Source organism: Myxine glutinosa, chromosome 12 (genome assembly GCF_964187855.1).
Source record: "Myxine glutinosa chromosome 12, kmMyxGlut1.1, whole genome shotgun sequence".
Lineage (NCBI taxonomy): Eukaryota > Metazoa > Chordata > Myxini > Myxiniformes > Myxinidae > Myxine > Myxine glutinosa.
Window position 1 is genome coordinate 112713160 of NC_136272.1, and position 27381 is coordinate 112740540.

Below are 27381 nucleotides of genomic sequence, written 5' to 3' on the forward strand. Positions count from 1 at the left end.
TTAGTCTGATCAGTTTGAAATTTATTGAGCGTGATCTATGCAACAATTATATCAGAGAATATAAATTTATGATTTAATCGCTCACGTGGTCTGACAGCCATATTTGATCAAAGAAAAAAAACTCTTCAAAAACAGAAGAGTTAGCTCGGACCACGTTGACTGTGCAGGGTAAATAACCTATGAATACCATCTAGTTGATGAAGTGCATTGTTGTTGAAGTAAAAAAAAAAAAAAAAAAAAGCTCAAGTTATGCTGCATGTAGTGCAAGTTCAAATTTCTTGTATTTTTTAGTTTTGTTTGAATTTTATTAATTCATGTTGGAGGTAAAAGGTCAGATTGATAAATAATTCTTTGGTTTTGTAGGTTAAGAATTGTGTAGTTTATGTGAGGGCTGCAGGTTTGATTCTCACCCTTTATAGTTTATTTAATCACTCTAAAATTTTGATTTTTAAAAAAAAACAATTCCCTGAATGGCATGTCATGGAGTTTTTAAAGACAGGTCTTCACTCGAGTGGTGTTGGTTCGAATCACACAGCTGCTCCTTTGGTGGTGGCCTCTTGACTTTGTAAGTCAGCCGCTTAAGGGGATGACAACGAGGTGGGTCGAGATGGTGCCACATCACTATTCTACTCTTCTATCCCTCCCTTTGCAGGTCGGTCACCTCTGAGCACTCATCCGAACATCGCGGCTTCTCATCCTCAATGAGCCTCAGGTCCGTTGAGCAACTCGTGAAAGAGGCTGCTTTGCTTGCCGCTACCTTGAACGGAGGAAAGGTGCACAGATGTTTCACTCATTTATTGCTAAAAGAGACAGATATTATCTTTGACAGAATGTTATCAAAAGGCATTCGTGGATTGCAACAAATTAATTGCAAGATTATATTTGATAAATACGGTCCATCAAACCGCGTTTATGAACTCGTTCCTTAATCCGTAACTGCTCTCCTCCTCTTGTAAACTCACAAACTGCAAAAGTAATGTCTCAATACAATTTACACTTCTCATGAAAGATTAAACAGAACAAAGTTATAAGTGCTTTCTTAAGGTCTTCAAACGGTTTGAGAAAACATTGTGGATCGATGCTGATCGTTAAAGTTGGACGCCATTAAAATACCGCTATGTTCAGTTAAAGCCGGAGATAATTCAGCAAGGCCTTTTTTCCACAGAAACCTCTTCAGCCTATGGGGTGCGGAGGGGGGCAGCAAAATGGAGGAAACGGGAAATTGCAAATGGTCCTTACATCAATATGACATTAAGATATAGTAAAAACACAATCACACCTTACCTGCAAAGCATGCCGTTCCTGTCGAAGCTGTCTGATGACATTCGCCAAAGCCTCTGGGTTTATCCCTTGCTCACACAGTCGAACACAGATGCAGAGAGTTTCCATGTCCAAGCCAGTGTTAAGCAGGCCAGATATTTCCATAAGAGCTGAAACACACATCGTGTAAAGTGGAGCATCTTGCTTGGGAAGCACGAATCGGTAAAGCTTCGGATGATTTCAAAAAAAAAACGTTTACATTTTACAAACACCTGACGCAGTGTCTGTTCCCTCCTTCCAAGAGGGGCAATTCCATTGCTGTGGAGTCAACGTTAACACTTTAACGACGTGGTGTTCATTGCAATTTGAAGGCATTTCATCCACCTTGTAGCCTTCAAACATTTTCTTCCATATTGTCTGTCCTTGTCCATTGACGATATGATTATTTACACAAACACAGCAGATCTTATCGATGTAATTAACAGCTGATAGGCTAGCTCAGAGGTACCTGGCATGTGTGCTCACCTTTGACCTGCGTGGTCTAGGTTTCATTCCCAACCAGAGGAGAAACAGGCCAGGCGATACCTTTTATATGCTCTGCTGGGTGTCATACTAAAATACGCAATTTGGTGTCTGTGTCTCTGTCTGACTGTAATACATCCTGTCCTTGGACTAACTCCGTGGTGAAGTGCATAAAAAGCTTATTGTGGTGTTTCATTGCACACACACACCGGAAGTAAAATTATTATAACCACAACCTATTCTGTCATATCTGTCCAACGTATGATTACCTTTTTAAACAGTCGCTACACTGTTGTTTCATACGAAAATGAAATACATTTGCAGGAAAACCGACGTCCTTGAAGCATTTTATGCTTTTCACGTCCCCCAAAAACAACCGGAACACAGCTGTCTCGACTGGCTAGACCTCGAGGTAGGCCCCTGGCTAAGCCGCAATGATATTTAGCTAAAAAGGTACTTAAATGAGTCTTTATGCATGAATGATGTCTCCAAATACCTGTCTGATTTTTCTAGCCATCAGTATACATGGATTGTTTATAACTTGTATCTTGGGACCTCATATCTGATTTCTCCCAGCCATGACTTCAAGTGTGATGTGCAATATTGCCCCCAACACCAATCGTGATCTATACTCGATGCATAAGCCCATTCCAAATGGTCGCTGGGGTTGTTTAATAATCGTCCGAAGGAAAGTTGGGGAAAATTGGATGCATATATTATATTTACACATGGGCAGTGTATAGGCTAAGATGCGCTGGTCCGCACACCTACCGGAACGATAATGTATTATAAGCACAAATGAATCAATTCTATCCAATGATAATGGCACAATAATAATGATAATGGCATAATATTAACGTTTTTACAAAATAATAATATTATTAATAACTAGAATGGCACCCGGTAGAGTGCTTACCTTCTCCAGGCTGAACAGTTTACGTTTTGTATCCCAATGATAGGCCGGATCTGGATTAAGACCTGAACAAAAATCTAACTGACTTGTTCTTGTCACCTATCCAACTCATCCACCGAGTTTTATCATAATCCATCCACAACTTTTTGAAATATACTATATGTCATTTTTGGCGCCGGTAACGAATCACTTAAAAGTTAAACAATTCTTGTAACCCGGATCCGAATTTTCACCAAAATGGATTCAATTTCATCTTTGTCACACACCCAACCTGTCCTCAGAGTTTCATCCAAATCCGTCCATAACTTTGAGATATTGTGCTATGTATAGTTTTTGGCCATATCTCTCAATGGAGACGAATCACTTAAATAAATCTAGCATCCGGACCCAGATCTTCACCAAAATCTAATCAACTAATCCTTGTCACACATCAAACCTGTCCAAGTTTCATCCAAATGTCCATAACTGTTTGAGATATTCTGCTCACAAACGGACATACAATAAAGATGTCGTGCACAGCACAGTACTTGCAGAATCCAAAAATATATGTAATAAACAAAAGTAAATAATAAACAATAGATGCCATGGAAACAGCAATTTGGTAACTTGGAAAATTTGACCTATGAAGAAGTGTTTTAAATGATGTAATGTTGCACAGAACAAATATGTTTGGTGCATTTTCTAATTGTCGACTAATAGGTGTTTTACATGTTTTGGATGGTATTGACCTTGACATTGAACTAATTTTGATCAGATTTTGTTTTTGGGAGAGCGAAGTCAAATTCGTTATTATTGCTCTACACTCAAGACATTTGGATTTGAGATCAAAAGATGAATATGAGGCACAGAATGCCGGCTTTTATTTCTTGGTATTTCTATGTATATGTATACATATGTTTTACCATCGTTTTTACTTCTTAGTATTTCTATGTGTATATATGTATTAACATTGTTTTTATTTATTGGTATTTTTATGTGGATATATATGTTTTACCATTGTTTTTATTTCTTGGCATTTCTATGTGTATATATGTATTAACATTGTTTTTATGTCTTGGTATTTTTATGTGGATATATATATATATATATATATATATATATATATATATATATATATATATATATATATATATATATATATATATATATATATTTTTTTTTTGTATACAAGATCGAGGCTCGTGAAAGAGCGAACATTAATCACACAGAAAGACAAACAGACACACAAAACAAATAACATCGGGAGCGGTAGACAAGATGGGGAGAGAGGGGGAAGGACACAAACACAACATTTGAGAGCAGGGACCGAGAGACATGGAGACATCGAGAGAACTGTGGGAGGGAGAGGGCTTTGGGGGGAGGCATGGGAAGGGGGGGGGGGGGGGGATGGGAGAGGTATAAAACATATGGACACTGCCAAGACTTCCAGGAAAGAAGTTGGAATTTCAAACAAGGTGGATCTGGAGTGAATTAGTGGGGGTAGAAAAGATCAAGGTTTTGGATGGGGGAAGATAAGAGATGGTGGTGAACAGCTGTTTTGAAGACCTGGAGGGAGGAGTGTGATTGAAGTGAGTGTGGGAGTTTGTTCCAGAGGCGGGAGAAAAGAGGAATGAAAGAGTGAAGGTGAGCAGAGAGCCGAGATTTCGGCAGTTTAACCATCAGAGGGTGGCTGGCAGATCTTGTGCGACCTGTAGGAATATTTGGGGGACAGAGCACAGAGAGAGCTGGGGGAGCAAGGCCGGAGAGGAGTCGGTAGAAGACAGAAAGACCACCTACCTGCCTGCGGTGAGTGAGTGAAAGGCCCTCAGAGATAGCTTCATCGCGGGAGATTCCAATGATTCTGAAAGCTTTGGATTCAACAGCGTGAAGCCGAGCCAGGTGTGAGGCAGGAGCACCAGCCCATAGGGGAGAACAGTATTCCATTGAGCTGCGGATGAAAGCCTTGTATGTGGTGAGGAGCTCAGGTGTGCCTAGGAAGGACTTCGCACGACGGAGGATGCCCAGTCGGCGACTGGCTTTGGAGGCCAGCTTGGAAATGTGGTTTTCCCAAGAAAGATCATGGCAGATGGTGAGACCCAAAAGCTTGAGCGACAGAACTTCTTGGAGAGGATTGTTGAGAAAGTAGATGGGAGGGTTGTCCAGTCGATCTTTTCGGAGAGACATAGTAAGAGTGTGAGATTTGTCAGGATTGAAAGACATGTTCCACATGTTTGACCAGTCTGTGATTTTGTCCAGGTCTTCAGAGAGTGAGGAGGCTGCAGACTGCCGATCTGAGGGAAGAGGAATGGAGCGGCAGAGAGTGGAGTCATCAGCAAAGAGATACAGAGGATTTTCCAGAGAGTCGGAGAGATCATTGATAAAGACCAGAAAAAGCACAGGGCCCAGCACACTGCCTTGGGGAACTCCAGCCTGAACGGGAAGGGGAGATGAGAGAAATCCATTCAGGGCCACACGTTGACTACGACCAGAGAGGAAGTCCGCAAGCCATGCATGGAGATTTCCATGGATACCATAGGAGGAGAGTTTGGTGAGCAGAGCTGGGTGCCAGACCGTATCGAAGGCACGTGATATGTCAAGGGAGACAGCTCTGATTTCCTGTTTGGCATTGAGGACCTCCATCCATTGTTGAGACAGCAGAAGCAGCATGTCCAGAGTAGAGTGACCTGGTCTGAAACCAAATTGATGATCAGAGATCAAGCCATTGGAGAAGAGGAAAGATTTCATATCCGAAGCAATGTCGGATTCCATGACTTTGCTGATAATTGGGAGCAGGCTGATTGGTCTGTAGTTGCAAGGATCTGTTTTTGCACCTTTTTTGTGTAAAGCGGTAATGTTTGCTGATTTCCAGGATGCTGGCAGATGACCTTGAGCAAAAGATAGGGTGAGATAGAGCGGCAGAGCAGGATTTTAGGACCCGTGGGCTGATGCCATCTGGTCCAGTTGCAGAATCAGAGTCGAGGTTTGACAAAAACTCCTCCACCTTGTCAGGAGAGAAGGTCACGGAGTCCAGGAGCAGTTTGGTTCGACTGGGAAAGGTGGGAACAGAGAGAGATGGGTTTGGGACTAAGGATTTTGAGGCAAACACAGAGTTGAGGCATTCGGCTTTGTCACGTGCGATGTCAACTGTGTGGCCATTTGAGGTAAGGGAGGGGATGGAGGGGGAACAAACACCAGAAACGGATTTGACCAGACGCCACCAGGATTTGGAGGAAGGAGACAGGTTTGAGAGTTCATTCTTGAGTGAGGAGAGATAGTGCTTCCTGGCACTCCTGAGGGTAGACACACACTTGTTCCGAGCTTGGTGGAAGGAACTGAGATTTCCTCCAGTTGGATTAGCCTTCCAAGAGGCAAAGGCAAGTTGTTTCAGGGCAACTGCCTCACCACAAGATTCAGTGTACCATGGACGGGAGGAAGGGTAAGACAACTGAAGGCGAGATGGGATAAATTTGTGCATGAGAGAGATCAGTTTGCTTTGGAAGAATTCCCAGGAAGAATTGATGTCAGAGGCAGTGAAGATGGGAGACCAATCCAGACGATTGATGGCTGCTTGAAGACCGTCCCAGTCGGCCTGAGTGAAATGCCAGACTCGTCAACGCTGAGGAGGCTCTCTGAGAATGGCCAGAGAGATGTCCACTTTGACAAGCACATGATCAGAAGAACCGATTGGAGCAGAAGAAGAGCAGCAGACATTAGCAGGGAAGTTAGTCATAACCAAGTCTAGAAGAGAAGATACTCCATTGGCTGAGATCCGGGTCGGGAAATTGACAGATTGTGTCAATCCCAGTGAGTCACAGAAGTCCTTTGCTGAGGTGCCATGACTGGTGAGAGAGGAACCCACACCCAACCAGGTGGCATGATGACAATTGAAGTCACCACATATGAGGAAGAGAGAGTTGGGATGAGTGGATAGAAGTTGGTCCATGTTGTCAGACAGTGAAATGTAGATGGAGTCATCACTGTTTGGGGGACGGTACAGAACACATATGAACAAAAGGTGGGAGCGGAGAGGAAGCCGTAGCCAGAGGTACTCCTGGGGGTGAGGAGGAGAGAGGGCAGTGCAAGGAGAGTGAGGAAGAGAGTTTTTGATAAAGATAGCCACCCCACCACCAGGCCGAGGCTCAGGTCTATCATACCGGAGGAGGGAGTAACCAGGAAGAGATATTAAGGAATCAGAGACATCTTGAAGGAGGAAAGTCTCTGTTTAGCAGATCAAGTCTGGATTGTCAGAAGCAACCTGTATGGAGAGATCAGTCAGGTTTGAGCGAAGGCCCCGGATGTTTGAGGTCCATACCGTTAATGAAGAGAGAGGGGGAGCATCGGGTACAGGACAGGGGAGGGGAGGAGTAGGGTAAGATGAAGGATGAGAGGGGGAGGTAGGGAGAGCAGTTGTTAGTGTGTCAGCGATTGCAGAAGAGTTCCAAGAAAGGGAAGGATGAGGAGGATGAAAGGTTTGAAGGTTAAGGGATGAGGCACAGAGAGGGGTTGTTTGAGGGGGGGCAGAGGAAAGAAGAAGGTTGGGGGGGGTGGAGGTATGAGATAGAAGGGAGACGAAGTGGGGAGGAGGCAGCTTTGAGGAGGAGGGGGGAGGAGGGAGAATTGGAGAGGAATGGTATGGGGGGAGATTTGAATGGGAGGGGTTGGGGGGGAGTTTTGAAGGGGAGGAGTGAGGGGGGAGTTTAGGAGGGGAAGGGCAAGGGGGGAGTTCAGGAATGGAAGGGCAAGGGGGGAGTTCAGGAGTGGAGGGGTAGGGGGGGAGTTTAAGAGTGGCGGGGCAAGGGGGGAGTTTAGGAGTGTAGGTGCAAGGGGAGGGATTTGGATGGGAGGGGCAAGAGGGGAGTTTAGAAAGTGGATGATTAATGAAAGACGAACATTGAAAACAAATTGGGTTTGTTGTGATTTTCAAGTTAGCAATCCGGTTCAGAATGATGGAGGAGGGATGGAATGAATGTGAATTTAGACCATGTAGTGAGGGAGACGTATAAGATATTGAATTTCTTTTTTTTGAGGTGGAATGAGTTGGAGAGGAAATTGAGAAAAGCCTTTTAAATAGGAAGAAAAACAGCGTGTTGTAAAATACCACTGAGTAAAACACTGAAGGGGAAAGGTTATACATATTTAAATAATATTTAAACAGAACCGTGAACAATCTTATGTGCACAAAAATACCAACGGGGGGGGGGAGAGCCGAGAGGGACCACCACGAGTCACGTGAAGGGCAAACGGTGGATGGCAAGGAGTTAATGGGGGCGGGGCGAACAGCACACCTGGACAGAAAATACAGGATGAGTCAACAGTACACGTGGAGAAAGGAAAATAAATGTTTTTGGTTTTTTTTTTGTTTGTTTGGTTTTTGGGGGTGGGGGGGGGGGGAGGTGGGGATTTAGAACGTTAGACAGAGTATTATGTTCGGGGTAGAAGGGAAAAAAACTAAGAGCCAAGCAAAACACGATTAAGATAACAAACACCGAAGGGGGTACAACTACAAGGCCGCACACGAGGAGCAGAACACGATTAAATAATTACAAGTTACAGGAAATTCAAACCAAAAGTAACTATAATCAAAACAATAACGCATGGACGATAAAATAACGAGTTGAAATTGGACAATCTATCTGGGGAAATGGGGGAGAAACACGTGGTCGAAGAACGAACGACCGAACGAATAAGAATGAATAAACGAATGAGAACAGAGAAGGAAATGTTTTTTTTTTTGGATTTTTTTGAGTTGTGATTTACACAAGGAAGAGGGCTATGGGGTGAAAAGATTGGGAAAACAGAGAACGAAAGTTATTGGATCACAAAAACACGGACCGCTGAGAGAAAAACAAAGCCTCAAGGTTGTACAGTGTTCACTGTACAACTACAAGGCCTCAAAACACGACCCGAATTCTTTTTCTTGTGACGTCATCGGAGCACGCGCGCAGGGCACCCTGGGACACCTCGGCCATTTTGATACCCTCTCGAACAACGTCGTCAGCGGATTCACATTAAATAGTTTTTGTTCACGACCAGTCATGCCAATTTGCGGCGTATTTCGTTGTTCAAACAGGCCAGGCGTTAGGCCAGGAGTTAAGTTTTACAAAACGCCCAAACTTCTCCTGAATCAGGGTGAGGAAACAAGAAATTTAAGTGAAGAGAGGCGGCGTTTGTGGAAGGCTGCCATCAATCGCAGTGACATCCAAACAGAATCACAGTGGGATCGCACACCTGTCTGCTCCGAGCATTTTGTTAACAGTAAGTAAGAACATGTTTCATTGTATAACCATACAATTACTATAATCATTAATGATATTGAATTATTACTATTTATTTATTTGAATTAATATTTAATTAATTTATACTTCTTCAACTCATCTTTGGTATAGGCCGATTTGCGGAACAACAGGTAGTTGATCACGTCGATGTGGGTCACCTGAGGCCACTTGCTCACATTCTTCTCAAATTGATCATTTGATAGACCATAAGGGTCACACCCAATGACAGAAATCTTCTCTTTGTAACGAACAAGAACGTCCGGGGGGAGCGTCTCTTGGTAGCCAAGGTTGGCACTCGCACTGCTAGCCATACTCAAGCCTGGATCTACCGTATCCTTACGTACACTCCAAGTCTGTTCTACAGGTAGTTGGTTGCAGGTTGACCCACTGCCCAGGTGTTCACCAGTTCACTGGTCCACGGCAAACTTAAACTGAATGTTCTGTGTTTGTTGGGCAGCAATACGTAATATAAACTAGATGGCACCACACTCCACATGAACGTGACAAAACAAACAAAATTACTTTATAAAACAGACTTTTTGCGATCCGCATTCACCATAAACCAACGCAACAAATCAATATCAGCGCACACGGACAGATTAGCTTGGGTATCAAAATGGCCGCCGCGCAATGCGAGATGGATAAATTTGTGACGTCAGTGAAAACAAAGGATTAACACGATTTTCAATACAGGTATGAAAGATTTGCACCGAAAATCTTCGTCGGGAGACAATATATACACCATAAAATAAATAGTTATAACGAAAATACAAATGGGAACAATTACTTAACTTCGATTTCGATGGATAGCATGGAGAGCTGAGAATAAACGAACCCTCGCCAGCAAGACCGGAAACGGAAGTCAAAGTATGTTTTACCATTGTTTTTATTTCTTGGTATTTCTATGTATATGTATACATGTGGTTTACCATTGTTCTTTCTCGGTATTTCTATGTGCATATATGTATTACCATTGTTTTTATTTCTTGGTATTTTTATGTGGATATATATGTTTTACCATTGTTTTTATTTCTTGGCATTTCTGTGTATATATGTATTAACATTGTTTTTATGTCTTGGTATTTTTATGTGGATATATATGTTTTACCATTGTTTTTATTTCTTGGTATTTCTATGTATATGTATACATATGGTTTACCATTGTTCTTTCTCGGTATTTCTATGTGTATATATGTATTACCATTGTTTTTATTTCTTGGTATTTTTATGTGGATATGTTTTACCATTGTTTTTATTTCTTGGTATTTATATGTGTATATATGTATTAACATTGTTTTTATTTCTTGGTATTTTTATGTGGATATATATGTTTTACCATTGTTTTTATTTCTTGGTATTTTTATGTGGATATATGTTTTACCATTGTTTTTATGTATTGGTATTCTTATGTGGATATATATGTACTAACATTGTTTTTATTTCTTGGTATTTTTATGTGGATATATATGTTTTACCATTGTTTTTATTTCTTGGTATTCCTGTGTATAAAATATATAAGTTTTACCATTGTTTTTATTTCTTGGTATTTCTATGTACATATATGTTTAACCATTGCAGGATGTTACGGATTCGTCACTTCCGTTGTGGTGGTTTGCATCCACTGTAAATATTTCTGATTCCATGTACTATTATTGTGTTCAAAAGGTTTATTGTTCATGAACTGTTTTCAAAAGGTAAAAAAAGTTAATGTTAAAAGAAACAGGAAACCGGATCGGGAACCGGACAACGAAGAGGAAGAGGAGAAAGAAAAAGGGGCGGAGCGAGTGAGTCGGACAAGAAAGCCGAGTCGCTCCGAGTTCTGAAGCGAATGTTGGCTTGCAAGAGTCACTAGCGAACTTTCGGGTTTCCGGGAAAGGGATTCCTACAACAGAGTTGTCATCGCTGTGACCGATCAACCTGCGTGTCAGGTTTTGCTATCGATTCAGGAGAGAATCATCGCCGTGCTGCTGCGCCACGAGACCGGGCTGTCGGCCATTTTGACTCGCGCAGGACTTGTGCTTCGCTCAAGGTTTCGTCTCTTTTCGACCATCTACACCGCATTCAGACGTCGATCTGCGGCGTGTGTGCGACGTGGCTTTTTGAAGGTTAATTCGTCCATACCCGAGGGTGTGATCTCTCAGTCGCATGTAGGGCGCCTTTGGATTTCCCAGGCGCCTTGAGGGCGCCTTTGTGCAGCTTCGGCTGTGTGACTGTATTTGCCATCCGCACGGGATTCTGGTCTCTATTGGATCTCGTTCTGGCGATCGCTGGGGCGAATCAATTTCGTCTCGAAGCCGGGAATAAGAGACATTGGGGAATGTTCGTGTTTCACTCACTTGGAGCACAGTGAGTTAAATATTACAAAACTGATGGTACCATCATAGGACATATTGATTGTACTTTTGAATACTATCATTGTTGTACTGTTATTCTTGTGTGATCTTAATACAATATTTGTTTGTGAGCAACAATTGGGGTGGCTTCTCCCTTGATCTTTGACATACAGAATAACACATTTTTCTGCCGTGACTCCTCTCGGGGCTCGGAGGTACACCGTGACCAGGGGGTCGGGGAGGAGCACGTAACAAGAACAATAACACTTTTTATGTTCAGTCCCCCCATTTTACGTAATCACAAGTGTTGGAATATATGACTGGTAGGTGTTTCTTATTGCATCGACTGTTCACACATATACTGAAACGCAAAAGAAACTTACCACCTTTGAAACCTTAAAATATCAACAATAACACTGCGTGTAGTAAATGTGTGAACTTATTTGTGGACAATAGTGTCCTCACTGTCAGACAAAACGGTCACGGATGGTCACTTGAACCTTCAATGGTCACTTCATAGCACAGCTGTTGAACAGCTGTTTTGACTGTCAGTGATTAGCCATGGGGTACGGGATGATTTTAATGAGCTGCACGTGATGTCTTGATATTGGCTTTAAAAAGGCCAGTGCAAAATGGGCATTTCAATCAACATGCCACGATTGTCAAGGGATCAACGGCAGCGTGCCCTGGGCATGCTGCAAGGCGGACTGAGCTACCGTGAGGTGGCACGTCGCCTTGGCTGTTCACACCAGACGATATCGGCCCTGGTGGACAGAGACACCCTCCACAACTCTGCAGATGACAGACCTCGATCAGGGAGGCCAAGAGTCACCACTGCAAGGCAGGACAGGCAGATGGTCCGAAGTCACCTGCGGGATCGATTCCGTCCAGCATCCCGCACTGCGGCAGAAACTCCGGGGCGTGAAAACCCACGGATCTCCAATGATACTGCATGAAGACGACTGCATGACTATGGTCTGACTGCCAGAAGACCATACAGAGGCCCCGTGATGACGGCTGCCCATCGCCGCAACCGACAGAGATGGTGCCAGCAGCATCAGCGGTGGACCTTGGCGCAGTGGAACGAGGTCGCTTTCAGCGATGAGTCAAGGTTCTGTGTGGAAAGTCCTGATGGGCGTGAGCGTGTCTGGAGAAGAACTGGCGAGCAATATGCCGATTGTTGCGTGCGTCAAGCCAACAGGTGGGGTGGCCCAAGTGTGATGGTGTGGGCCGCCATATCAGGCCGGTACAGGACGCCACTGGTGGTTGTGGATGGGAATCTTAACGCCCAGCGGTATGTGGATAACATCCTGCGACCTCATCTGCTGCCATTCCTGCTAGACCACCCAGAACTGAGAACCTTTCAGCATGACAACGCTCGTCCCCATGCTGCTCGCTTTACCACTGCATTTCTCCAAGGCGAGAACATCAACACCATGCAGTGGCCTGCGCTCTCCCTTGACCTGAATCCCATAGAGCACCTGTGGGATGAGCTTGGGAGACGCGTAGTTGGCAGGGCCAGGACACAGGCAGAGCTGCTTCAGACATTGAGGACTGAGTGGGACAGAATCCAGCAGCAATCCATCCAAAGACTGGTAGGCAGTATATGCCGACGATGCACTGCCTGTATCCAAAACAATGGTGGCCACACACGCTATTGAAAGGGGACTGACATTGCACCCTGTGCTGTTCTGTACTGTAGAACAAACTGATGAGATGGTGTATCTTGGTCAAAAACTTGACATGTCATCAATAAAATGCCAATGTTTCAATTAGCAATTGTTGGTTTGTTTTATTTTTAACTGTTACAATTTTATTACATTTCAAACAAGTGGTAAGTTGTATGGTCTTCTGGCAGTCAGACCATAGTCATGCAGTCGTCTTCATGCAGTATCATTGGAGATCCGTGGGTTTGCACGCCCCGGAATTTCTGCCGCAGTGCGGGATGCTGGACGGAATCGATCCCGCAGGTGACTTCGGACCATCTGCCTGTCCTGCCTTGCAGTGGTGACTCTTGGCCTCCCTGATCGAGGTCTGTCATCTGCAGAGTTGTGGAGGGTGTCTCTGTCCACCAGGGCCGATATCGTCTGGTGTGAACAGCCAAGGCGACGTGCCACCTCACGGTAGCTCACTCCGCCTTGCAGCATGCCCAGGGCACGCTGCCGTTGATCCCTTGACAATCGTGGCATGTTGATTGAAATGCCCATTTTGCACTGGCCTTTTTAAAGTCAATATCAAGACATCACGTGCAGCTCATTAAAATCATCCCGTACCCCTTGGCTAATCACTGACAGTCAAAACGGCTGTTCAACAGCTGTGCTATGAAGTGACCATTGAAGGTTCAAGTGACCATCCGTGACCGTTTTGTCTGACAGTGAGGACACTATTGTCCACAAATAAGTTCACACATTTACTACACGCAGTGTTATTGTTGATATTTAAAGGTTTCAAAGGTGGTAAGTTTCTTTTGCGTTTCAGTATAAAGAGCTGTGAATGTCTAGTCTTGGTTTTCGCCTTTGCTCTTGTGGATGGGAAGGAGAGGAAGAGGTGGAGAGAGAGTGGGAGCGATGGTGGGGAGGAGAGAGAGAGAGAGAGAGAGAGAGAGGAGGACGCAGGTGAGAGAGGGGGGGGGGGGGAGAGAGAAAGGGGAGAGGAGTGGGGGGGGGAGAGGGGTTGGTTAGCAAAGAGAATGATATGTTATGATTAATGACCACACGCACGAGCATGGAAACGCAAGTTTCAAATGAAACCCTTGGATGAGCAGCCTGCTACGGCAGCGGAGGCAATAAGGAAGTGTGATGAGGATATGTTTCCTAATATATTTTTACTCCTCAAATTGTGCTGCACCATTCCTGCCACTAGCTGTGAATGGTAAAGGGGCACCAGTGACTTGCGCTGGCTGCATACCTACATAAGAGCAAGCATGGTCCAAGAGAGGTTGTCTGCGTTGGCCCTCATGCACATTCACTACAACTTCGATGGTGATGAGGAAAGGGTGGTGGATCAGTTTGCCAGGAAGCACCCAAGAAGGCTGGAACTTGGAACCCTGCTGAAAGGCTAAGTGAACAACAAGTACCTGCCTCGATGCATTTTTAAAATTTGATCAGATCATCTGTTTATGCTGCATACAGCCGATGTTTACCTGTGAGATTGCAATTGAAAAATCATGCTTTTGATCTTCCAATTCATGTCCAATACATTGTTCCTCATTTTTGCTTCCCCCCCCCCCCCCCCCCCCCCCCCCCCCACGAACATTGACCACAAAGACTACTTCGATAGACTTCCATGATAAACATACTTGTAATATTATAAAAACAAAAGTATACACATCTGTGTATTCATATTACGTATGTTCCCTTTTCGGACATGGTGTTTCCTGTCACGAGTTACTTGGTAAATTGAACTTAAACTCGAACTGTGATCAGTATTCGAGACTTCAATCAATGAAATAGTACTTTATATGCTGCTTTACTGAATATGGCCTGAAAACACTCCAAAATGATAACCCATTGATTGAGCTCTCTATTTTCGACACTTTCACTTCCTGGAGTAAAGCAATGTGAAGTGCATAGCATCCCATAACGGGCGTGATGGTGTTGCACTATCATGCTCTCAGCGAACCAGCTTTTCAAAACTTTGCAACACCCCATCGAAAATCTTGTGTACGGGCCTGCACTGTCTGTGCAAACAAGCTGTGCAAGTTTCAATCTGATATCCGGAACTAGAACAGCACTCTTTAACGTCACGACATCGACCGATATGCCTAAGCCCACATTATTACATCATTATACATAGTTGTACCAAGTTTGATGTAAATCCATTCAGCTGTTCTCAAGTATCACATTTTTACCTGTCATGACCTCTGACCCTCACGAGAATCACAAAATCACCTCACTTCTCACCTTTGATAATCAGTTCGTCTTTGAATCATAACATATACTTATACCAGTTTGGTCAAAATCCCATCACTGGTTCACTGGTTCACAAGTTGGTGCCATGTGGGACTTTTTCTTTGCCACGTGGGACTTTTCCCGTATGCTACTAACCAAGATGAGCAGAACCTGAAATAAAAGATAAATAATTTAATTAATTAATTATATTTTCCACCCTCTTACCCTGGTACTGAGGTGCTTTATCAATGGGGAGCCTTTTGATTATGACTGGTGAACAAACAACAGACATTTTAAGGCCATTTTCCCCTGCCAGAGCGGGGGTTAGCCTTGCGGTCCCCATGACAATCTTCTCCATTTTGCCCTATTTTCTGCATCTCTCCTTGTTAACCCCCTTGCCCGCATTTCTTCTTCCACCATCTTTAGCCAAGTCTTTCTCGGTCTTCCCCGTCCATTTTGATTATGACTGGTGAACCTCAAGTGTTATTGCAGAAGGCCCTCAAGCTGAAGGTCTTAAGGGTCTATGGTGTCTTAGGGTACTATAGTGTAGCAGCATAGCAAACCTGTTGTGCATTTTGTGATACAAGCACCAAATTTGGCACAAATGTACATTAATATGTTGCGAACATTTTCAGATATTGGGCCACTTGAAATTCCGTAATTTTTTTTTTCAAATTTTTTCAAATTTCGTAATTTCAAATTTTTCGGGTGACACCGTCACAATTTCGGTCTTCGAGGCCGGCCGATATAGTGGGGCGGCTTAGCCCAAATATTCAAAAGAATTGTGCATTTTGTGATACAAGCACCAAATTTGGCACAAATGTACATTAATATGTTGCGAACATTGTGTGGTCAGCAATGAAGACGAGAGTCTGAATTACATGTATGCAAAAGACCTTGTGAACCAGTGAAGGAAATACATGGGTAAGCATGAATTAAATCTAGGGCATGATATAATTTCCATGATGTTTACCTCTACACTCAATGGTGGAAGGAGGTAATGTTTTGATCCCAGCTTGTCTGTATGTCTGTTTGTCTGTTAGTCCACAAAATTCCAGACAAAGCTTGTAGTAGTGGTAGTTGTAGTGGTAGTGGTGATAACAGAAATGTTATATAGAACTGAACTTATATTATTATTATATGCAGAAAATAACTCCATTCTATATGCCCTGCAGTGGACAGGTTAATTGGTTTATGCACTGAAGGGGTCACCCTGGTGTGCACTGCTGTGTTCTGCCTCACTGAGTTGTTCAGGTATGATGTACTCAGCACAAGCTTCCGGTCGGCCCGGAGGTGGGGGTGCGGGGCCTGTCACGGAACGTCAAAACAAACGGCCTGCCGGGGCCGCCCAAAAAGTCGGGCGTGAGGGGCGCGTCCACTAATGGAACGCGCCTCTCGCTTCCCAGATCGAGGGCCACGTGGTCAGGAGAACCTCGTCCCTTCCAGTCACACTTTGCCTATCGGCCGGCCTCGAAGACCGAAATTGTGACGGTGTCACCCGAAAAATTTGAAATTACGAAATTTGAAAAAATTTGAAAAAAAAAATTACGGAATTTCAAGTGGCCCAATATCTGAAAATGTTCGCAACATATTAATGTACATTTGTGCCAGATTTGGTGCTTGTTTCACAAAATGCACAATTCTTTTGAATATTTGGGCTAAGCCGCCCCACTACTAATGGGGTATATAGGGTCTGCAGGGTCTTGGGGTTATAAAGGTTCTAAAGGGTCTTAAAGGTCTAATGGGTCTAAAAAGGGTCTTATGGGGTCTGAGAGTTCTTAAGGGGTATTAGGGTTCTAAAGGGTATTCAGGGTCTTAAGGGTCTAAAATATGTAAGGGCTGCAAATGTCTACATAATGTCTAAAAGGTATGTTTGAATAGTCCATATATTGCGAGAGGTAATTAATGTCCAATAATAAGTAATTAATAGACCTACTCACGGTCCAACTCACGTTCAAACAGGATGCAATTATGAGATGTCATGCATAGTAAGATACTTGCGAAATCCAAATAAACAATATGCTTGCAGTTTTTTGATTGTTGAACCAGTTCAGTTACCCAATATTGCAAATTCTGTCCCACCATGTACAGTAGCCAGCCGCTGGGTAGGTGAAGACTGTGCATTACTTGCTGAAAAAAATAGTTTTTTTTTTTTTGCTAGAAGACTCAATATAGATGTTTGTGTGGTGTGTGTCTAAAGGGGTCCAAGTGGTCCAAATGCTCTATCAGGGTCTAGAATGGCCTAAGTGTTCTATAAGGTCTTAAGGAGTCCAAAGATTTATAGGGTATTTTCCAATAGTAGTTAGTGTCTAAAGGGGTCTAAGCGGTATAAAGGATGTATGTCTTCAAGAATCTAAGAGGTCTAGAGGGTCTTTAAATGTCTTAAGGGGGTCGAAAAGGTCTAAAGGAATCTAAAGTGTCTAAATGGGTCTAAAGCGTCAAGGTATAAAAGCGGTCGAAGTGGATATAAAGAATGTTAAGTGGTCCAAAGAGTATGTTCCAACAGTAGTTACAGGTCTAAGGCATCAAAAGGGTCCAACGTGGTCTATGGGGTCTTCAGGATTTTGAGGGTTATAAAAGGTTCCAAAATATCTTAGTGGTATAATGGGGCCTTATGGATTCTAAAGGTTCGAATAATGTCTATGGGGCCTAATAATTCAAACAGAGTATATAGGGTCTTCGAGTCGAAGGGTTCAAATGGGGACTATAGAGTCTACAATGCTGAATCGTCTTGGGGTTATATAAGGTCTTAAAGGGTTGTTATGGGTTCTATAGGGCATGCAGGGGATCATAGGGGGCTAAAAGGATATATATGTTTTTAGGGGTTTAATGGTCACAACAGGGTCTATATGTTCTACAAGGTCTTCGGGGTCCAAAGGGTCTAGCAGTCCATAAGGTCAATGGATCTAAGTGATCTAAAAGATCTAGAAGGTCTAAACGGATCTTGAGGGGTCTAAAGTATCTGAATAGGGCCAATGGGTCTAAAGGGTCAGGGGATCTAGGAGGTCTAAAGAATGTAAGAATCTAAAGGGTATAAAGGGTCTTAAAAGGTCCAAAAGGTCTTAAAAGGTCCAAAGGGTCTTCAAAGGTCTAACAGATCTGAAGGGGTGTGTTTAAAAGGTCGAATTCCACTGCATGGTTGAGGGCGATGACTCGGTCTCCAAAGAGTTCCCCTCAGTTGATCTCAGACAGCGATAAGACGATGTTGCTGGGGCGCTGTCTTGGGCCCACCAGAGATATCTGAAGACACCATGAACCTGTCGCTCAAAGTTCTCCTCCAGCTGCGGTAAAACTTCATCATTGATCATCTGCAGATACCTGTTACCATTGACATTCCTTTGAAAGAAAAATGGTCCGATCACCGGACCACTTCCACAAAATCCCAACCAAACAGTCCACTTTTGTCGATTCACGTTGGTGTCAAAATTAAATTCCGGGGGTTGTCCTGTCGGTGCATATTCAAGAACATTATGGGTATTGACCTTGCCGTCCATGGCGAAAGCAGCTTCGTCGCCGATAACGAGAGCAGAAAATTGACATCTGCTTCGCAACGTGCTATCAACCATCTGGCAAGCACCAGCCTCCTGGCAAAATCCCCTGGCGTAAGTTGATGCCGGATGTGAATCTGATATGGATGTTGGTGGAGGTCCAGTCTTGTGATTCGGTTGAATGTTGCCGAAGGCAATCCCGTCCCATTTTGTCTTGCACTGGTATCCCTAGGATGCTCCAAAACTTGCTGCCTTACTGCTGCAATGTTCATTTCCGATCGCCCAGTGCGCCTCCTACCAGAATTCTCCTTGTTGCGGTTGAGGCTTGTGCCATGCTCTTGGTATTTTCTAACATTCGCCCAGATGGTTTTGGCTGCTGGAGGCGGCTCCATTCTGGGAAACGTTCCCTGAACGCATCACGAGTTCGCTGCAAACTTCCAGTTTGGTGAAAGGTTGTAACCATGAAGGTCCGCTGTTCAGTCGTAAGTTGAACCATCTTTTCAATGACTCAGACTGTCTCTAAACCCATACACTGTAGGCCCATCCTAAATACCCATCTGAAACAAAGGATGACGCAACCGATGATTACCAGACCAGCTTAACAATTTTACATAATCAACTTGGCAGTCGACAAATAATGCGTCCATTTAAAACTGTCTTGCACCGATTAGCCAAACTTGTAAAAATGCGATTTGAACTTGTCATTTTCAATGAACATGTACTCGGTCATGTGTGACAGCAATGATGCATGAAAGGCATCAACGGAAAGCTGAGGATCTCCTCATAATTGGTATACCACATTTAAATTGTCAAACTAAATAACCTTTGCATATTAACCCCTTGAATTCGGATTACCTTTTTTTTTGATACGCACTATATATATATATATATATATATATATATATATATATATATATATATATATATATATATATATATATATATATATATATATATATATAGTTACGGATCTCAGAGATGGCACTCCCCTTAGCAAGGGGGGGGGGGGGTTAATCCCCTTGGCCTGTTAAGCTGGCCGTCTCTGGTCCTGGTACTTATAACGCTCTTCTGTGGGGTGAAATTGGTCAGGGTTATTGGTCAAGGTGTTCTCCCGAATACCTTTACCAATCCCTCCGCAAAACAGGGAGACAAGTACCGCTCGAACCACAGACAAGATGTATTTGCCGAGCGGTTTAGCAATCCGCAGCTCGAGCCATTAACAACGAACTAACCCGACTCTGAGCGTTGGCCAAAATCGCACCACAGGTATTCAATCAGGGAAAACACTAAAGCGACCGGATGAGAGGAAAACCCAAAGAATAAGAAGGAACAGCTGTAATTTATTAATTATGTACAAAACCAAAGAATAGGAAACGAAAGTAATATACAGAAGAAGAAGAAGAAGACACAGGGCAGCCTTAAGCAGTCTTATGTTACCTACGCCCAGGACAACAGACTTACACGAAAGGGGAATAGCAGGCAGGAATGACTGGAAGGAGGAGAAGGGTCCAAGTGGGACAGCAGGGCTGGAAGGTTCGGGCAAAGGCATAGCAAGGAGGTCCGCTCCAGGTCCATGCTCCGGGCTGGAAGCGAACAGCCAGCGGGCAGCTCCACGTATTCGGTTTCACACATGGTCGGACAATGTCAATTGACTACTGTATTGTTGTCGCCGTCACGGACCCACTCTGCCGCCTCACGATCCAGCGGTATGCTGGCCTCGTACCTCCCTCATCTGCCGGATCCCGTCTCTCTCAAGCAACTCTTGAACCCTCTCACTCAACTGTTCAAGCAGTCTCTTGCAGCCGCTTTTATTGCTCGTGTTGGAATCAATGCGCGCTTCATAGAGCCACACCCGCGATGGTACCTCGCCAGCCCTGGTTGGTCGGTAAGGGCTTGCTGACTCCACCTCCGATGACGAGTCGACTTGCCACACCTTGTTCTGGCGGCTCCGCCCCCTCCTTCCTCGGCTTGACCGCATGGCTAATGGCGGTTTGGGGCCAACAACCGCATCAAGGCAAGGAGCAGCGAACGCTGCTGGCAAACGAAGTACTGGGGCCTATCTTATTTGATTAATGCAACGCAGATTCAACTATTGGGAACAGATCCTTAACTGAAACACATAATAATGAAATAACTAGAGAGAGGTCCTATGGTTCGCTACGTGTTCTACATGGACTAACTAGGGTGCGATCTTTAACAAGCCAATTGATGGGGATATTTACAGGGGAACATTTATAAAGGATGCATTTACTAAAATGTACTAGTGAAGGTTCTAAAAACCATAACAATATATATATATATATTGTTGCGGTTTTGGAAATAAAGGCAACCCCCCTATAGTTAGTTACACCACAACATGTAGCCTCGCTTAGTTAGTTATTTATTATCAAATGTGAAGTATAGTCTCCTTCCCAGTGTTAGTATGCGTTGAGGCAGGTAGAGTAAGTAGGCCTCATTGCAGCCTGAAGTGCCGTGTCATGGGCCTAGGACAAGTCTAGCTGGCCCGAGGGAGGAGCTGGAGGGCATGGCCGGTAAGCAGCGAACAGCCAATGGGAGCTAAAGGGAGTGGCCAGTAAGTTACAGCCAATGAGAGCTAAAGGAAGTGGCCAGTAAGTTACAGCTAATGGAGGCTGAAGGGAGTGGCCGAGGGCAACCAATAAGGGGCTGTCACGACACGTGACCCCCGGCGGCCAGTGGAGGCCCGTGGAACATTTGAGTGGGGCTCCGGGGGGGCTATAAAACCCGGCCTGGACCCCCGTTCTCTCTCTCTCTGGCCCGGGACTCTGAACGCTCTCTCTGCCCTGACGACCTCTCTGTCTGGACTCCCTGCACGTGCGCTCTGCCTCGCTGACCTTGAGATACGCTCCTCCGATTCCTGTTACGTGCACGACTGTGATCAACGCCCCTGCCGTGAACATCCTTGGGGGTATCCGCTAAACGAGCCCGTCTGGGCAAGCTGCACGAGCGCCCGCACTTTGGGCGCGTTCCCCTCTTCCTCCCCTTCCCCGAACGAGTCCGAGGGCCCTTGTCTGGGAACGTAAGTAAGGCCGTTAAGATTCTCCACTGTGTCCCTTTTCTCTGAATATTGTACATTTGTGAATAAATCCTGTGGTTTGTTTCCAACCTGGCCGTCATCGTCTTTTCACCATTGACCTAGCATTGCACGAATTAAAACCGCTCGATTGGGTTCCATAGTGTTAACGGCACGAGTTACGCGACGCACAAACCGCTCGGGCGTTAAATACCAGCGTGACTCTTGCGAGGTTCAGTCCCCGTTCTCACGGCTGCGTGTGTCGAAGGTACTCGGGTCGTGACCGTTAACCCTTCCACACGTTAGCTGTGGGTTCGGCGGCTGAAATTGCCCAGCAATCCGTCCACCACGAGTATAGTGTGGGGGCGGCCTCCTGGACTAGAAGCTCGAGGGGGAGCAGGGCTTAACCCCCCCCCCCCCCCCTCAGTACGTCGACGAGCTCGAGATCCGCAACAATATATAAATCGATCTAAGTGACCTTGACCTTTGTCCTTTGTCCTTTCACCCTATAGACCTCAACAACAATAGGCTTCCAGCTTGGTTAAGCTTGGTTAACCTCTACCAGATGGTTAAGTTTAGTAAAGGTTGGAGTAAAAATGTGACCTGTAGGTGATAGACATACATACATACATTCATACACCAACCAATATACTTGTGAATCTTCTTCGATGTTACAAGAAATATGATGTGCATGGCACGATACTTGGGAAATCTTCATCAATGATTTCACTGACTCTCTGAAAGTCTTCTTCATCTCTTTGCTGAAGACTCCACCCTCTGCCATGACATCTGTCATCCTTCTAACATACCGTCATGCAGCAGCCTCTTCCGTCTTTTCAGACTTTGAAAAAAAATAAATCACAAACTGGTCAAACACTAGGAACATGTATGTCATTTCTTTCAATCCTGATAAATCCCATTCATATATTCATTCACTTTCTTTCACTTTCTTTCACTTTCTTTCACTTTCTTTCACTTTCTTTCACTTTCTTTCACTTTCTTTCACTTTCTTTCACTTTCTTTCACTTTCTTTCACTTTCTTTCTTTCTTTCTCTCTCTCTCTCTCTCTCTCTCTCTGTCTCTGTCTCTGTCTCTGTCTCTCTCTCTCTCTCTCTCTCTCTCTCTCTCTCTCTCTCTCTCTCTCAAAGAATCATTCCGCAAACCCTCCTATCTAGTTTCACAACAACCCTCAAGAAACAAGACTGGAAGTCTAACAGCGGCATAGCTGGGCTTGTAAAATATTATACACCACAAACACATAGGATTAGCTTTTAAACAAACAGTCGCTAATGCTGTTTGTAACACTAAACAAAGAAATTTGGAGGAATCCTGACATCCGTGAGGTAGATTTTATTTACAGAACTGAGCGAAGATCTACTGTAATCTATATACCCCACAAGGGTTGGGTAAACAACATGGCCCTTCCTGCCTCTAAAGTGGCATTTTTCATCGCGGCCTTTTGAAACCCACCAATTACGGTTTTGTTTTGAAAACCACCAATGAAACCACTTTTCCTGCTGTTTAACACGAAACTGAAAGGGAGGAAGCCCAGGTTGTGCTCATTTACCAAGCTGCTAGCTTGCGCTTGCCAAGCCAGCCGTTCGTTTATGGTTTTGAATGGAGTGCTTGCTCAAATGCTTAAACCACTTGGCGATCTCTCCACAAGAAACTTGGTAAATGAACACACATCCAATGATCTTGACCCCCGCCCAGAGATCGACTGTAATATTAACGTCACGTTATCATTATTATGAAAACTAGGGCATGCCCGTACTATATATATATCTAAAATTATATCCCCCCCCCCCTCTATTTACATGAAATGGTTTGGTCCAAAGCGAACGGCTTGCGAGTACGGTGACAATCCCCCCCCTCTATTTACATGGAATGGTTTGGTCCAAAGCGAACGGCTTGCGAGTACGGTGACAATCCCCCCCCCTCTATTTACATGAAATGGTTTGGTCCAAAGCGAACGGCTTGCGGAGTTTGGTAAAGAAATCGCCATAGCGTGCACAAACGCGCAGGAAAGCGAAAGAATCGCAAATTAGTTTTTATTAGTTTTAAAACATAGTTTAACGCCAACATAGCGCCAACATAGTTGTGAAATAAATGAATACGCTCTCAAATGTGCCGTCCGAGGCACAGTCTGTTCGCCACGTTCGGCACACGTGATAGCTCGCTGCTCTCTGATTGGTTGAATCGTTTTTTGGACATAGCTCGGTAACTACTTGTCCGATTAATTTCAAACCTTGAAAAGGCACATCCTCGGGTCCCCAGCAATATACCTGGCAAGTTGCAAGTATATCGGACCCGTGGTTGTCGAGAAACAGCGGTCACAGACAAACAAACAAACACACACACAGACACACACACACACACACACACACACACACACAGAGATTACTGGAATTATAGATAGATGATATTACTCAAAAAAACCGAGACTAATTCCTTACTTCCATGTTATTAGTACCGTACACCGCTTATCGTTGATTCATGAACCATACACCACTTCAATCTAGAAACTTTGTAATAACGACAAAGGGCTTTCAGCGTTACATTATATTTTCTATATTATTAGTATTAACGCAATTATTATTATTACGAAAACAACCCTACTGTATTAAGAAACCTGGGCTAATTTGTCCGAAGCGGCCTGAAGGTGAGGCATGAAGGCATGAAGGCATGAAGCCTTAGGCTCCTAAGCATGCACTGTGTTGTTGGAAGAGACGTAACGCCGATGCTTTCAATATTTGATGGTCATTTTAACAATCGGTTTGTTTGCGTTTCACACCAAATGAAAAACGTAAAGGTAGAGCATGGCGATTGTGATATATGACAGGTTTGACGATTCGGCTTGAAGGAAATTGGAATCAAAATGCCAGAGTGTGGAGTCAGCCATTGTATGCGATAATAACATCAGACGTAATCACATCACCCTGTCACGTGACCAGATCCTCAGCTCTTATTCATATAAGTTTGAGTAGACAGACATACATACATACATGCGGACGGACAAACACTGTTCTAGACTGCTTTGCCCTATGGGCCATGCTGTAAAAATTCAATCAGGCAAACTCTTGGGTCTCACTTTCAGCCATAATCTCTCTTGGGCAAGTCACGTCTCAAAGTTGGCCTCCAAAGCTAGACACCGACTGGGAATTCTCTGTTGTGCAAGGTCATTCCTTGGCACAACTGAGCTCCGATCCACCTACAAGGCTTTTATTCGCAGCTTGATGGAGTCCTGCTTTCCTCTCTTAGCTGGCGCTCCTACCTCTCACCTTACTCAGCTTGACACCGTGGAAACCAAGCTTTCAAGATCATTGGAATCTCGCACAATGAAGCTGAGTCTATGGGACTATCACTCCGCCATCGCTGACAGGTCGCTGGTCTCTATGTCTTCTTCCGCCTCCTTTCTGGTCTTGCGCCCTCTACCCTCTCCGTGCTTTATAGCCGGCGAAGCCGGTGTTGTGAATAAACGCGTACGTATTATGTTGAAAACCAGATTATGCTGGATCCCTTGGCTTGAGAATTCCGAAGCTGTGACGCACCAAATCGCTCAATGGAGGCCGCCATCTTGCGGATGGGGAAGTATGCATAACAAATTGAAAAACGTTCAATAGGAGTTTGTTTCACCCGTCTTTTTTTGATTCACAATCTTATGCACCTCTAATTTGTAATTAAAATACTTTAAGACCAACCTCGGCCCGCACGGGCCTGGTTATCTTCAACGAAAATCGTCACCAAACACCGGAACCAATGAGATGCGAGCATTTGAAAAAATATTTCAGAAACCAAATCACTCAATGAAGGCCGCCATCTTCCGGATGCGGAAGTATGCATAAAAAAATTGCGAAAAAGTTCAATAGGAGTTTGTTTCACCCGTCTTTGTTTGATTCACAATCTTATGCACCTCTAATTTGTAATTAAAATACTTTAAGACCAACCTCGTTATCTTCAACGAAAATCGTCACCAAACACCGGAACCAATGAGATTCGAGCATTTGCAAAAATATTTTTTTAAAGCTTATTACGCATTTCGGAGGGTGAAAACGGCGTCAAATATTCTAAAATTGACGAAGAATTCTTTTTTAGAAATCTTGCGGCCGTAGGGGATAGTTTTTCACGGCCGGAAATATCCGAAGTTGAGACGGAATTCACCGAATTAATCAAGAAGTAAATTTTATCAACTTTAATCTCATCCAGAATGCAAATGGTGTCATTTTAGGTCTGCATTTGCAAAATTTTGTGAACTGACCAATCAGCGATCAGCTTAGGTCAGCCAATCAGCGCCATCGACACGTTTGATTAACGACAGTCACACATTGCCGTTGAAACGACGCTATCGTCTGACCTGTCGGCACTGATCTTACTGCAAGCTAACTTCTTCTGGTGGGGGAAGCCGCAGTGCCCGGAGAGAACCAGTCCTTCCAGCGACTGAAGTTAGAAGACTACACACATACTGTGAAAACGTATGTTAAGCCCAGTTAAAATTTCTTAAAATAGGCCCTAAGCTAGCACATCGTATAGTTACTTCCTTAAGCTTCTTGTGACATTTATTGTATGTAGGTATTGGGGAGGACTGTCTGCTCTTCTCTTTTACCAAGTCTTACCAGGTACGGTACCTACTACACCTACCTACTACCTAACCTACTGATGCCATAGTGATGGGTATAATAGTGGCAAGAGGCTTTGGCTTCGCCGGCTTATTGCGGCTTTGCAGTCGGGTACTAGTACCACCAGGTGTCTACAGGAAGCACACAGTCCACCAGCAACCCTCCTGGTGACCCTACCTAAATACAGAACCACTGCTCACTTCCACTCATTTGTTCCTCTTTTTCCCCCACCTGTGGAACCAACTTTCACTCCCGTGTATGTCATTCTTCCAGCCAGGTATTGATGACAGCTGTTCACCACCGTCTCAGATCATCCCCCATCCAAAACCATGATCATTTCTATACCCATTAAACCACCCCACCTTCCCAAACAATTTGGTTATGTTAATATGTATCCACCGTGACCTTGTCCACCCCTTGCGTTCTCCCTTACCCCTCATCATTTGCATTCCTCATTTGGCCGTTTACAGCAATCCTTTAAATTATTATACCATGTTTGAGAGTGTGTACGTTATTTAGGTCATTCATTCAAGCTGAAGAAGTTTGATTTTAAGACGAAAATCGGAGTGCCTCTTGTGTCCGTTATATAAATAATTGCAATTCTCTTCCTCGTCAGACGTCAGGTGATTGAGTCGGGCACTCTAAACCAGTTTAAGTCTGCGATTGGGCAGCATTGGTCCCATCATCGCTTGACGTGAGGAAGAGCACGTCAGATACGCTCACGTCTCGAAATCCAATCAGAACCTCTATATAACGCGCGAAGATCGCAGGGTGCGGCTCAAATAATCATTTCATTCTTATTATTTTCCAACTTACTGTCAAGTGTCTCCCTCTCTGCACCACCAAGCCTGCTTGCTTCATTCGCCATGGTTTCCTTCAATTACCGATTTACCTTTGCCTTGACGAAATGACGTAACAACTAACATTCTTCCACAGACGGTAATCTTTACACCGAAAGAGTAACGTTCGTATGTGGAGCACTGATATTGCTTAAGCACTAAGAGCAATGTTCAACTGGTTGAGGACTGAGGAGAAACACAAAATAAATAAAATATCGCATGCATCTGCGACGCC

General features: G+C 44.2%; 1 protein-coding gene across 2 annotated transcripts; it reads right to left on the bottom strand.

Annotated features, from left to right (window-relative positions):
• Nucleotides 1-27381, bottom strand: MZT1 (mitotic spindle organizing protein 1). Of its 2 annotated transcripts, none has more exons than XM_068132375.2 (3): nucleotides 27124-27373; nucleotides 1285-1430; nucleotides 1-757 (listed from the first exon to the last, which is right to left on the bottom strand). In XM_068132375.2, exons 1-3 carry the CDS (start codon nucleotides 27173-27175, stop codon nucleotides 635-637), a joined length of 321 nt encoding a protein of 106 aa, XP_067988476.1. In that variant the 5' UTR covers nucleotides 27176-27373; the 3' UTR covers nucleotides 1-634. The 2 variants fall into 2 exon arrangements, with proteins under 2 accessions (XP_067988476.1, XP_067988477.1); XM_068132376.2 differs by lacking the exon at nucleotides 1-757 and adding an exon at nucleotides 781-1178 and having other exon boundaries at nucleotides 27124-27381.